The 14,339-nt window shown below is 48.0% G+C and overlaps 1 protein-coding gene across 1 annotated transcript in view; it reads left to right on the forward strand.

Annotated features, from left to right (window-relative positions):
* Nucleotides 1–12,801, forward strand: part of tacr1a (tachykinin receptor 1a) — a 75,230-nt gene extending 62,429 nt beyond the window's left edge. The window contains exons 4-5 of the mRNA XM_035640996.2: nucleotides 4,414–4,610; nucleotides 11,320–12,801. Coding sequence (XP_035496889.1) covers nucleotides 4,414–4,610; nucleotides 11,320–11,665 — 543 coding nt within the window. The 3' untranslated portion in view covers nucleotides 11,666–12,801. The remainder of the gene's footprint in view (nucleotides 1–4,413; nucleotides 4,611–11,319) is intronic.
* Nucleotides 12,802–14,339: the final 1,538 nt, after the last annotated feature.

Raw genomic sequence — 14,339 nt, forward strand, 5'->3', positions numbered from 1 at the left:
CTGTAACCCATTCATCTCGAACTGTTCCATTGTCTTCGCCCTACAGTCCTACACCTTTGCCCAGGAAGCGGCGAGAGTGGCGTTTACCATTAATCACCTGCCGGGCAGAGCTCGGCTGTGGGGAACGGCTGAATGGGAGCGACGCACGCCGGCTTGCTCCTCTTTCCAGACCTTCGCCGCTGAGCTTCGCAAGGTGTTCGGTGAGGTTTTGATGGGTCCGGAGAGGTCTGCTGGGGTTGAGCCAGGGGAACCAGAGCGTCGCTGACTTCGCCATCGACTTTCGCACCAGGGCCCGTCAGAGTGATAAGAACGCCCCGGCCCAGTGTGACGCTTTCTTGCTGGGCTTGAGTGACCATATCAAGGATGAGTTGGTATCCCACGACCTTCCTTCTTCTCTGGATGGCGCATCTGGGCGAGACCTCGGGAGAGGCGACAGGGACAGGCGGACCACCAGCTATCCACCCAAGCTCGTTTTCCTCCGGAGACTGGACTACCCTAGTCGGGGCAACCGTCGAAGCAACCCAAACCCATGCAGGTGGGTCGCACTAGTCTCACCCCCGAGGAGAGGGAACATTCGGCATGGGGGGAACCTCTGTCTCTACTGTGGCCAGGCGGGTCATTACATCTCCAAGTATTCAGTAAAAGGCCGGACTCACCAGTAGCGGAGGAATTACTGGTGAGTAGAACCTCTGAACTTTCCTCTACCCGACGCCCTCTTTGTCATGCCCGACTACTATTGTCTGATGGTTCTCACACCCTCGCCACCTTCATAGACTCTGGTTGTGACGTTAGTCTTTTGGACAAGGAACTAGCCCGCCAGCTAGGCATCAGTTGTGTTCCCCTGCCTGAACCTGTTCCTGCCACCGCCCTCGACAGCCATCTCCTGGGGACTGTTACTCACCAGACGGTCCCAGTGCGCATGCTTCTGTCCGGCAATCAACATGAGACCATCCAGTTCCACATCCTACAGTCTCCCCGTCTTCCCCTCATCCTGGGTTACCCCTGGCTTTGGCGACACAACCCCATCATCAACTGGAAGACGGGGGTCATCTTGGGTTGGAGCCCTTCCTGCCACCAAGTGTGCCTGAAGCAAGCCTCAGTTCCTCAACCGGCCACCTGCTCCAGATCTGAAGGGGGTCCCAGCCGAGTACCATGACTTTGTGGAGGTTTTTAGCAAGTCTAAGGCCACATCCCTTCCTCCTCATCGGCCCTACGACTGCGCCATAGACCTCCTGCCTGGTTCCGCTCCTCCTAGGGGTTGCCTTTACTCCCTGTCCGCCCCTGAGAGAGGCGCCATGGAACAATACATAAATGACTCCTTGGATGCTGGTCTCATCCATCCCTCCTTGTCTCCTGCTGGGGCTGGGTTCTTCTTCGTGGAGAGGAAGGACAAATCTCTGCATCCCTGCATAGATTACCGTGGGCTCAACGACATCACGGTGAAGAATCGCTACCCCCTCCCACTCATCTCCTCTGCTTTCGAACTCATGGAGGTGGGCCACCATCTTTTCGAAGTTGGATCTACGCAACGCCTACCACTTGGTCCGCATCAGAGATGGAGATGAGTGGAAGACCGCCTTCAACACCCCCACAGGACATTATGAATACCTGGTGATGCCCTTCGGCCTCACAAATGCCCCAGCCGTCTTCCAGGCTCTGGTCAATGACGTTCTCAGAGACATGTTGAACAAGCACGTGTTCGTCTACCTAGATGACACCCTCATCTTTTCACGGACCAAGGAGGAACACGTACACCACGTCCAGGCAGTTCTGCATCGGCTCCTGGAGAACTCGCTCTTCCTTTAAGCTGAGAAGTGCGAGTTTCACTCCCCGTCAGTCTCCTTCCTAGGATACATTGTTGGCCAAGGGAAAATCAAGATGGACCCCGCCAAGGTCTCTGCTGTCATCACCTGGCCTGTTCCTGACTCCCGCAAGCATCTCCAAAGGTTCCTGGGGTTCACCAACTTTTACCGTCGATTCATCCGTGGCTACAGCACTGTGGCCGCACCCTTCACGGCACTCACCACCTCCAAGGTTCCGTACCGGTGGTCTGCCAGGGCCGACGAAGTTTTTCAGACGCTCAAAACGCGGTTTACGTCAGCCCCCATCCTCCACGTTCCAAACTCAGAGAGACAGTTCGTAGTGGAGGTGGACGCCTCCGACGTGGGGGTGGGAGCTGTTCTGGGCTGCCAGGGATCAGAAGCTCAATCCATGCGCCTTCTTCTCCCGATGCCTGACCCCTGCTGAGAGGAATTATGACATTGGCAACCGAGAACTGTTGGTGATTAAGTTGGCGTTGGAGGAATGGCGTCACTGGCTGGAGGGAACCAAGCAGCCTTTCTTGGTTTGGACTGACCACAAGAACCTTGAATACCTCCAGTCAGCCAAGAGGCCCAGGCTCAACTCTCAAAGAGGCCCGCTGGTCTCTCTTCCTCAGCCGCTTCAACTTCTCCCTCTCCTACCGACCTGGGTCCCGCAAGGTGAAGCTTGATGCCCTCTCTCGACAGTTCTTGGAGCCTGGCTCTGGCCCCAAGACCATCCTCCCGTCCTTGCACATGGTTGCCTTCCTCACCTGGGAAGAGGAGGAGAAGGTCAAGGTGGCCTTGGAGAACCAGCCGTGACCCAGCGCATGTCCTCCTGATCGCCTGTTTGTTGTTTCTGCCCTGCGGTCCGAAGTCCTTCAGTGGGCCCACAGCTCTCGACTCACCTGTTATCCCGGCATCCAGCGGACCAAGGAGATGGTGCTACGGAGGTTCTGGTGGGCATCGCTGGAGGAGGACACTCAGGAGTTTGTCAACGCCTGTCCCATCTGCAACCAGCACAAGGTCTCACACCAAGCTCCTGGGGGTCATCTGCTTCCACTGCCTGTACCCCATCGACCATGGTCCCACATCTCCCTGGACTTCGTTACCTGCCTGCCCCCATCTAGTAGTCACACCACCATCCTGACCGTGATCGATAGATTCAGCAAAATGGCCCACTTTGTGCCCCTGCCCAAGCTTCCTTCACCCAAGGAAACTGCCGAGCTCATGCTACTCCACGTCTTCAGGCTCCATGGTCTCCCCGCCATGTGGTCTCCGACCAGGGACCCCAGTTTGCCTCTGTGTTCTGGAGGGAGTTCTGCACGCTTGTGGGGGCCACTGTGAGTCTGTCGTCCGGATTCATCCCCAGTCCAACGGCCAAACTGAAAGGAAGAATCAGGAGATGGAGACGGCGCTGCAGTGTATGGTGTCTAAACACCCCTCCTCCTGGGAAGACTCTTCAGCGATTACCAGACTGCCTACGCGGATTCGACCCTGCCTGCTCCTGACCATCCCATCCTGTCGCCTTCCCAGATATCCCCTGAGCCTTCTGACCACGACCTTCGTCCCGTCCCTCCTGGTTTCCGTCTGCCTCTCTCCTGGGCTGTGTGGTGTATCCCTGCAACAGCTCCTCGACTCCCTGCCTGGCTTCGACTCTCCTTTCGCCTGTCCCTCGCTGGTTGGTTTGCATAGTGTGTTGGATCTCCTGGTTACATTAACAACTATACCTGTCTGATTCTGTGCTGCTATTGGGTCCTAAGCTATACCCGTTACACATTTATCCTCTGGTGATGAATGAATCATCAGAGCAGCATGAACCTGAATCCTAGGCCGTCTCTTCTTTGGTGGATTTTCAACCCAACGCAGTCTCTTCATCTTCTGTTTTCACCATCACGTCTCCTCCTCTACCTATTTCAAATTTTTTTGTAGTCATCTTTTGTAGCCCTTGCTAGTCAAGGGTGTGTTCACAGTTTTGGTGTGTCAGTTCCTTTGAGAATACCGTTCAATAAAGGCACTTGCAGAGACTTGCCTTTTTGACACGAGAACACGATGAGAATCCTATTAAGCTTCACACAGACATATTTACGAAGGTGTGTATGCACTGATGATATCAGGCCTAGCAAGTCACATCATTTACTTTGATAGGTTTTTATGAAGCATGGACTCCATTTTTACTTTAGTTTGCCAAGTTTTAGATTGCTCCCACACTTTATGCCCCACTGCATGTGTTTAAAGGAAAGAGGTGAATGCTCAGGTCTCAGAGCAGAAAGTCACTGCACTGCCTCAGTTTCATCATCCAAAGAGAAAAACACTGTCAGTAGCTGCTGTAACACTCTTGTGATTGATGGTTTTCCAGGACAGTATATGTATTCTACATTATTTATGAAGCAACTACATATTATACCTGTTTTAGGACAGGTCTGTTGTACTGAGATGTTTGGTGTTTTGACAATAAACAACAATCTGCAATATCTCGATAGTAAAGAAACACGTGTCATTCTCCAACCCTTAAACCCTTCCGAGGAGGTCTTAACTGGTCAAATCTGGAATGAAGTGGGGAAGCAAAACTGTAAAAATGAAAAACAACATTGTGCTGTCATGTGTCCAACAGGTAGTAAAAATGATGATCGTCGTGGTGTGTACGTTTGCCATCTGCTGGCTGCCCTACCATGTTTACTTCTTGCTGCACCAGTTTTTCCCTGACATGTTTGAGGAGAGGTTCATCCAGCAGGTCTACCTGGCCATCATGTGGCTGGCCATGAGCTCCACCATGTACAACCCCATCATCTACTGCTGCCTCAATGACAGGTTAGTCAGCACTCCCACACACAAACAAATATATTCATGCATTATTCACTTACTGCAAATTATATATTTGTAACTTTTATTTTTGTAAGACCAGGTCTACATAACCTCTGCCTAAACATTTTAACCTTCAAAACACATCACACAACTCTCCATCACATATAGGACTTTCACTTCTTGATTCAAAATGTGAGCTACCATTCAAAATTGGGGGGAAAATGACAATTCAATATTTAATGACCTGTCTAAATTCATACTTCACAGTGGATGAGCTTGCTTGCTAATGCCGAGGCAGTGGAGGCATCACAAAGAAAAGTAGCAGCATCAATGCTTGGCTGATAACATTTCAATTCATTCAAACACAAACTAATATGTGAAACAGCTGGTTGTGTATTGATATGAGTTATGTTCTGTGTTGTTGTTTTTTTCATTCTTTATATTTTTGGAAAAAACTGACAGCAATGGTGGCCTGTTCTTGGGCTGTTTTTGTTGTCCTTTATTTACAGTCCATCACTCTGTCATAGGACTTATTGATCACCAGAGAAATTAAGGAAGGTAAACATTTAAATGCCTGTAAATACAAAACATGAGTAAACCAAAATACTCCTTTAAAATGAGAAGGTTTTGTTGTGCATGAGCACCTTCGGTAGATGAGAACTGGGGCCTGCTTGTCATCTCAGAAGCCTGAGTGACCGCATGGTCTTCTGAATAAAGAACCAGAACAAAGAAAGGAGCGCCAGGACACCTGGACCCCCGCAGCGACCCGTACCGACCCTGCATCTCCAATCTGGGGGCGTGATTTGGACACAGCCCAACTCACATCCCTCATTGGCAGAGACCCGCACGGCACCTTGAAGGTCCTGTGACGTCACAAATCTGTCCTACAGAGGAGGTTACCACTTCTAAAATTAGACTTCGTCCACCACGACGATTACTCTAGAAACCAGAAGAAGTGACTGTGCATGCAGCAGAACCAGGCCCAAGGATTCCCCACTTCGCTGGAAGAACCGGAATCTGGCTTTTTTTCCCGCCAGACCTCTTAACAAGACTTTGTGCTGGCCCCTCACCAGCATAACCAGGCCGGGTACGTGTCCCTTCAACTGCCAAAGCTCACTTTCTTGGTTGGTGGGCGGAACTAAGAGAGCCCAGGACACTCCTTGAACCGTCACACAATACCCATGCCCTCTCTTTCCTGTCCTTCTTGAGTGGCCAAACCGCCATCTCTTCTGCACCCAAGAGGTGGTCGTGAGGTGTATCCACAAGCTTGTTCTCCTTCCAGAACCTGATCCTGGTTTGGACTTCTAATCCACAGCCGCTGCATGACAATCGGCAATATTTCTTGACCACAAGCCTTTCTCTCCTTCATTGAGAAACACACTTAGCCCTGTACTGCCCTCATGTGGTCGGAGGCGTACACATAGCTTTTACACAGCAACTCTGGTGCTAAAAACACCAGAGTTGCAGGTTCAATCCCTGCCGGTTCACCTCACTAAGTACCTGATAAGATAGGATTTAGCAAATCTTCAGCTGTACACTGCTGCCTTGTAAGCCACAGGGTTTAGCTACACCTGTGCATCTTTCTCTCTTTCTTGCAACCTACCACTAGAGGTCAGCATAGCCCTAAGTAGCACTTTTACAAACAGGTCAAATAAGTCGTCAAACACCCCTAGGGGCCAGAGCTGAAGCTCCTTCAAGGTTATCTGACACAGACCTGCAGGCTGGGATCTGTCTCTCCTTTCCCTCTCTAAGTAGGAGAATAACCTTTGTAACTAAGATCTGTGTCTGCAATGAGGAATTGCAGAGAGTGGTTGACCAAATTCAACCACTTGGTCAGGTAGCCAGAGCTCCCTCCCTGACCTGCTGGGCAAATGGTTCCTCCTGCACCACAGCAGAACCCAGCCACAGATCGCAGTGCACTAAGGCACAGTTCTTACAGCTGCAGAACAGCGGACCTTTTTGCAGACTTCCCTCAGCGTGCGCCCGGTGTCACCAGCTGAGATGCCCCACAAGCGGGGAGAAATAGACTGGCTGTAAGAGGACAACAAGGTCCTGCATTCTGAACCCAGGCTGCCCAGCCAAGAGTAGAGAACTGCAGCGCAGAAACCCAGGCCGGCCAGGTAACCGCATGTGCCAATGCAGCCGCCCAGGAGACACCAAGCGCAGTCTCTGACCTCAAATGAGGCACCTCCTAGGTACAACCTGCCCCTAGGAAACCCAGGCACCGACAGGATTCCATCCCCACCAACAGAAGGAAGAAGTCACCTCAATGCCACAACGGCCTGAGTGACTTAGGAGCTCTTGCTACCAAACAGTCCGTGGTCAGACAGACTTGAAGTCCCTCCTTTTTTACAGCTGTAACCAGAGAGTCACCTTGCACTGCAAACCGAGCAACCTCAACATGCAGTTAATTAGGAGATGTTTAGCTGGCATGTAAAATATGCATGCAGTCAGCTAGCAAGTATGAAGGTGGCGCTAGAAGCGCCAAACACCTCATCAGCAGAGGGACCTACAGAACATTGGGGATCAAGGCCACGCCTTCCCCCAGGAGCAGTCTGTCCACCACCAGGAAGAAGCAGCCTCCAGCCCTGAAAGGGAAGAGTTCCTAGCACCTTCCCCTTTCACACAGGAGTCAAACTCTGTTTTGTCACCGTGAGACACAGAGACTTCTCCTCCAACAAGAATAATTGCATGACCTGGATAAGACCCTCCAGGGTACCAGAGTCACTGTAAATGTATATTTGAATGCAACTAGGCTTAGTTAGAAAACTCTCCCCAGACTTTGCCTTAGGTAACAGGAAAGACTTTGTCCAATAACTGCTCAGACGCAAAAGCTCTCTGAACTGTATGAACTGCATAGACTGTTGAATACATGGGCTGTTTAACCCTTAGGTTTCCCCTTCTTTCCCACAGTTGCTCAGCCCTTGAGTTGCTCTGAACAATGCGAACTGCATCCCACTCTTCAGAGAAAAAGGGGGATTGTTGTGCATGAGCACCGTGGGTATATGAGAACTGCGACCTGCATGTCATCTCAGAAGCCTGAGTGACCGCATGGTCTTCTGAATAAAGAAGCAGAACAAAAAAAGGAGAGCCAAGACACCTGGACCCCCGCAGCGCCCCCGCATCTCCCTCTAGGGGGCGTGATTTGGACACAGCCAAACTCGCATCCCTCATTGGCAGAGACCCGCATGGTACCACGAGGGGACCCGTAACATCACAAACTCTATAATAGAATGCCATGCCAACCGCTCATCGCACTCCAAGGTACAAGAACAGTAGGGTTCCTCTGTCCTACAAAGGAGGTTACCACTTCTTAAATAAGACTTTGTCCACCACGACGATTACTCTAGAAACCTGAAGAATTGACTTTGCATGCAGCTGTTCCCCTGCCAAGGAGTACAGTAAGAAGCTTTAGCTCTGGGCAGAACTTATGCTATATTTATGTGTGTTTCAGTAAGTTTAATTTACTGTGTATTGTTGTGAAGTTTTTACCGGACCGCTGTGTCCCATTTATGGCTGCTATAATAACTGCATTGTTATTGGTGTTGCCTGGCTGTGATTTTGTGTCCGACCACATCGGACTATTGTGTGTTGCTCTGCCATCGTGTCTGAACTCAGCACGCTGTCGTCCGTTTAAAGACCAGAGGTGCACACACAAACACACACACACACACACACTCATGCTTGTCGTTATCTTTTCATTTGATGTTCATATGACTGCAGGGGAGAGGACGCTGGTACTGACTGTTGCCGCTTTTCCCTCTGAAATCAAATCTCTCTACACCCTAGAAAACTACTTTGCGACTAGTCATATTGTCGGATATCTACTTGCACGGATTTGTACGGATGTTTGTATCCGACCTGTTGTTGCGGCAACCTTCCTCCTACACCATCGCCTGCACTCAAACCGTTTCACAGATTATCTGTAACACACATGAAATACAAGTCTGGGCACATCTGTCACCAGACAGTCTACTACTGCCTGCTGGGTCCTGCGTTTTTTTTTTAACACTCCACTGCCCAGTTAGCCCTCGTCGGGTGGGCACGGTAACACCACCTGACTTAGCGAACAGCCTCTTGTATCCGGCCGGAAAATTCTCCTCCCTGCTGATAACGGGCCACTGGCTACCCCTGGCTCCATGATACTTTGAGACCGAACAGCCTCTCAACTGCCTCGGTGCAGTTAAACCCTGCCTGGGAACCTAGCCAGCCACCTCAAGTCAGCCAGCGATCGGCTGCTAATGTAGTGGCTACAATTAGCCACTACGTTAGCAACTATCTCTCCCCCAAAACACATCAGCCAAACTCTCCACTCAGTCCGGATCACCTGCCAAGCTGTGGATCATCCTGCTGTGTGTCTGACTCTATCCCATCTTTAGTCAGCAAGTCCGTGGCAAACACACACGGCTATTAACTCTGTATCCGTCCTGACCCAGCGCCACACCGGCATGACGTTAAAGTATGCCATCCAGCAACTGCTCAACTTAAGAAACTCCAGCACTCCAACATTAAACAACTTGGAATTCTACGCCGACCCGCTACATCCATAGAAGCTACCGCAGAAAGTTTGTTTATTCCCAGTCTGGTGACTCCATCCCATCTTTCTCGTCAGCTGAACGCACTGTCTCACTGCTACCACATCATCGGAACGCCATCACATCTTGGTTAGTTGTAGCGCTGGAAACACAGCGAGACCTGTTCACATCAAGAGGGACAGAAAACGTGGGGTGGATTTCAGTCTAATTCGGCATCTACAGTCCACCACCCCATCCTCAAGCCTCAAAATTAAACTGTTAAACCCACAATCTCTAACAAATAAATCCAGTCTCATACATGATCACATCTTCCATCTGCCAGCCAGCCACACCCACCCCATCAGTTCATTCCCCTCACCTGGTCTCTCAGCTGCATCTCATCCACAAACAAACCCAGTATATAAGCCTCTCCAGTTCATAGACTCAGTGCCAGATTGTTCTTTACATCGATAACAGACTTTCCAGCGTTTGGACTGATTTTCCGGTTTTGACCCTGCTTCACCCCGAATTCCCTGCCTAGTCTCAGCCACAGTAAACACCTCTGCCTTCTGCCGCCGACTACGAGCTTTGTCAGTGTGTTTCTGGAGCACTGTCTGCCTGGCTTCTCCCCGTACCTGCTCTTCGTCGTGAGTTTCCAGCCATCAATGCTGTGGGTTGCCTCATTTTACAGACTCTAAGCTGTGTTACACCTCAGTCGTCTGGACTGCTCCTGGGTGCCTGCTCTTCCGCCTGGTATACGCTACAAGCTGCCTTTAGCCTGTTTTCTCCAACCTGCTGGTCTGCTGCAATAAAGGACATTGCCAACTCTCCTCGTGGTGTACTGCTCTTGGGTTGTTGTGTGGTGCAACCGGAGTCATTTGTTTTGTTTTTGATTTAGAGAGCCAGGGCTGCGCCGAAAACCTAGATGTTTTTTTAAGCGCACACAGAACCAACAGTTAGCGGGCTGTGAGGAAATGTTCGCTGAATTTTACAAAACTCTGCTTTAGTTATCGCATACTACTCCTTTAAATGTTTGGTTACGTTTGAATCACAAAAACTAGTTGGTTAGGTTTAGGAAATGTAGTCTTAAATTTTAGATTAAATTAAATACATAACCGGATTACAGGATGTCCGTTGTTTTGTGACAATAGTAAACTTAGTTACAATAATAAACATGGTTACGTTTGTGGAACCATCATGGATAAAAGAACAACAACAGCAAAATTGACTAGACTTGGAACAGCATTTATCCACCCCAACCTCCTCTTAATGTGTAAGATGTCCTATGTCACCTGAATTTCTCCTTTGCTCCAGCCATTATTACTATGCAGTGTTTTCCCTAGGATGGCGCTGCGGCATTTATCATTATAATAAAACAGATCCCAACCTGCGCATGCATTTTTGAGGATTACTGGTCCTGATGCAGGCAGTGTTACCCAGCAGAGGACCATAGAGAGCTGGCACACCTTCTGACGGCGGAGGTCAAGTGTCTGGTCTGGGATGAGGAAGTATAGCGGCACACAATTTATTAACATGTTATGACAGATGCGTTAGTGGGTCGGTGCGGGCCGGACCTGGCCCACAGGCCGCCGTTTTGGGTTCACTGCTGTAGGGGAAACACTGCTACAGCCACTACAGGTCACCTACTGATAAAATGTTAGTGTATTTTGTAATTAGCTACTACATAGACAACCTGTGTTTTGTTTTTTTGTTTTTTACAAGAGGGCAGTCTAAATCTGATCAATTCAAAATGCTACCAACTCTTACTTGATCAGTTATGGCCCTAGGCTTATTGTGGCTATTGCCAGCATGTTAGCAATTTCAGATACTGCTGTTTATCTGATGCTACTGTGTCAGCTCACTAACTCTTCTTGTGATTCTGTTATGCTGTGTCATAGCATTTACCATTATCTGGTTATTGCCCTGGGTGGCCACATTTGCCACTGTTCAGCAAATGTAATGTTACCTCACTTTTATTTTCTCATGATTTTTCATTAAACTAAATGTTCCCATTGTATTGAGTGTGTCACCATCTTCAATTACCCTCAAGACTTTCACAGATTGGTGGAAGATTTAGTCAGGTTTACCAGTGGATCTGCATAGGTAACTGATGTGAGGAGTATTTTTTTTTCAACCACAGCAGTAAATGTGCACTTTAACCAAAACAATTAAGACTAATTTGTGCTTCTTTTCTCGCACAGGTTCCGTGCTGGGTTTAAACAAGCCTTCTGCTGTTGCCCCTGTTTCCCTCAAAGCTCTTACGAAGGACTGGAACTAAAGTCCACCCGTTACCTTCAGACCCAGACCAGCGTTTACAAGGCTAGCCGAATGGAGAGCACCGTGTCTACTGTTCTGCATGCTGGGGACGATATGGAGCAGCCCAAGGTCAAGCCGATAGCAGGTCCAGGGCCCTGTAGGGCCGCGGTCTGCGCCAGGCCACATAGCTCCTCCCTGGACCTGACCTCAAATGGGTCATCCTCCCGGAGCATCTCCAAAACATTGTCAGAAATGTCCAGTTTCCACTCCAGTAACAACCTGATGGAATAGACCTCTAACACACAGGTGGAATTTTGTGGGAGAGCAGAGGGAGAGATAAGTGTACTGTTCACATGGCCTGCCTGTGTTCATGCAAAATGTAAAAAGCGTGAATGTGTGAGTTTGTCTGCAAGTGACTGTTACTGGGTTTTTGATTAATGCATGTTGTAGTGTAGTCCATTTAGGTTCACGATATCCTTGTTGAAAGTCATCCCTCTTCTGGCAGAAAATGATCAACTGGCATTAGAGACATTTGCTCAAGTGCCAAAAAGTGATGATGTGCATTTCGACGACATGAGCACATTACAGTTCAAAAGCTAAACTGAAGCAGACTCTGGCAACTCCAAGCTTCACAGCTTTTGCTTGTCTTACCAGCCTCCTCTCAGTGCAGAGAGAAGGTTTGCACATCCTCAGTCACACAAGCAGTGTGACTTCACACAGTCTATTTTAGAGAGGAGTTATAACCGGAGAACAGCATGTTGTGAACACAGCAGCTTCTCGTTTTAAAGTCTCATTCTCTGCAAAAGATACATCTTGGAAAAACTTGACTTCTGACAGGAAGTCCTCAACATCTTTGGTGGAGAAAACCTGTTTTTTACAGGAACTCTGTTGAAAACACAAATATCGGGATGAAGATAGATAACAAATAATGATATACCCTGAACTCTGTGTGTGTGTGAGTGTGTGTGTGTGTGTGTGTGTGTGTGTGTGTGTGTGTGTTTGTATGTGTGTGTGAGGAGAGAGAGAGGGAGAGGGAGCTGATCAGAATGTAAATTAAATCTCCCTAAGCAGGAGTTCTTCAATCCAATGGGGAAAACGAGTGCTTGTCTGGCAGGAGAGCTCTGTGGATCCCCAGCAAACATTGCTGAACAGTTCTTGCAATCACCTGAAATGCCAGCAGCATCTGCCTCAGCTTTCACGTGGCTCAACACTGACTACATGGAAGCATCATCTCTGAAAGTGGTGGTGGTGTTTCAGATAGTGAATAAGCTTACAGCAGGCCTCGAGCGAAGTGTTTCACGAGAAGCTAAACTGCCCTCTGTAAAAGAAGAATCCCAGACTCAGTCCTCTCTGACACCACTAAACACAAACGGCAATGGTGTCGCTGACAAATTGAACGGCAAAGCACAGCAGATTAAATTTTTTCAGTTTACTACAGAATCAATTCAGACTCGCAGTAATAACTGTCCCAACAGCTCCCTGTCTGCAAGGCACCACTTTCAAAATGTGAAATGTTTTCTTAGCTGCTCTACCCGTCCACCTGGCCTTGATTTGTGTGCATTGTCTCCTCTGTGAGTGCTGTATGTGATCAGATCTATTCTCCTCTCCCATATTCACGTGTGGCATTGTTTGAAAATGTAATCCAGCTATACAGGTCAGGACGCATGTTCATTTCAGATTTAAGGGCTTTGTAGAGGTTTGAGCCCGGGCCGTGCACAGGTAGCCTATTAGAATGTTGCTCTTTAATGTGCAGTGATATGCCTTGGTGATAAGCACGATTTTTGTCACGAGTGGAGCAGAGAAGCAGCTCGCTGTGCTGGGGTCTAGGGATAGGATGGTTGAATAACGGGCTATGGAGGCCAACTGTGACAAACTGTCTTTACTCTCCTACGGTGGTAAACACTCACACATACATACAGGAACATATTGCCACTTTAAAAGATGACTAGCTTGGTAGGGGATTTGAGTTCAAGCTTCTGTCACCACATTCTTAGTCTAACTCTCTTAATACTGTGGCAAATAGTTTTACTAGTTTTAACAAACTTCAAACATTGTATCATGTCAGTCACTTGCAACATGTTTCAAGGTTTTTTTTTAAATTTCATGAAGGAAGTTGAGTTGATTATTTGAATTCAGAATACTACAAATATCCTGCAATGAGATTAATAACTGTATCTACAAGATTTGCATATTTGCTGTGTGCAGAACAAACTCACAGGTTTTCTGCTCTATACAGTGAAACTGTATTTTATAAGATTCAATTTGCATTCAATGTAAGAAAAAGCACAAAATCCTTAAGAGTCTTAGTGACGTATTTAAGTCTAAAAACATTTTTTCTCCTGAAACGAGACAAACAAGTTCTGATGGTTCCATTTATTTTGCATTGGAAATTAATTCAGTCGTCTCACATCATTATCAGGTTTGATATGTGATACATATTTCAGACTCCCTCTAAGATTAAATCATATTCCAAAGTGGATATTTTTTGCAGTGTGCATGCACAACACATGCACGTACATATGCGTTGGATGATCAGCTGTTGACACTCGTCGTTCTAAATGCACACACACACACATTCACCATCCTGGTGCCTGGTCTTTTCTCAGCACACAAAGCCTCTAGTCATAAATTCCACTGTCAGCTGTCACTGTCAGCTGACATGAAACTAAGGAGCAGATGTAAAGCAACATGACTTTATTGGAATTACAATGACGATCAAAATTATATCACTTCATTCACCACGTACAAAGATTGCAAAACTTAGTCTTGGTGACGTGGAATCATATAAACAACACTAAGTAAGATCAGGTGGTCACATTCAGTGCACAGAGAAAATTAACGACATACAAAGGACATCAGACGACATGAAATATATTTAGCATCCTCTTCTTTGACATTCTACTTTTTCATCAAGGCTTGAATATAAAAGTAATACATCCCACTGAGCTTTTGAGAAATTCAAGTA

Source organism: Scophthalmus maximus, chromosome 19 (assembly GCF_022379125.1).
Source record: "Scophthalmus maximus strain ysfricsl-2021 chromosome 19, ASM2237912v1, whole genome shotgun sequence".
Lineage (NCBI taxonomy): Eukaryota > Metazoa > Chordata > Actinopteri > Pleuronectiformes > Scophthalmidae > Scophthalmus > Scophthalmus maximus.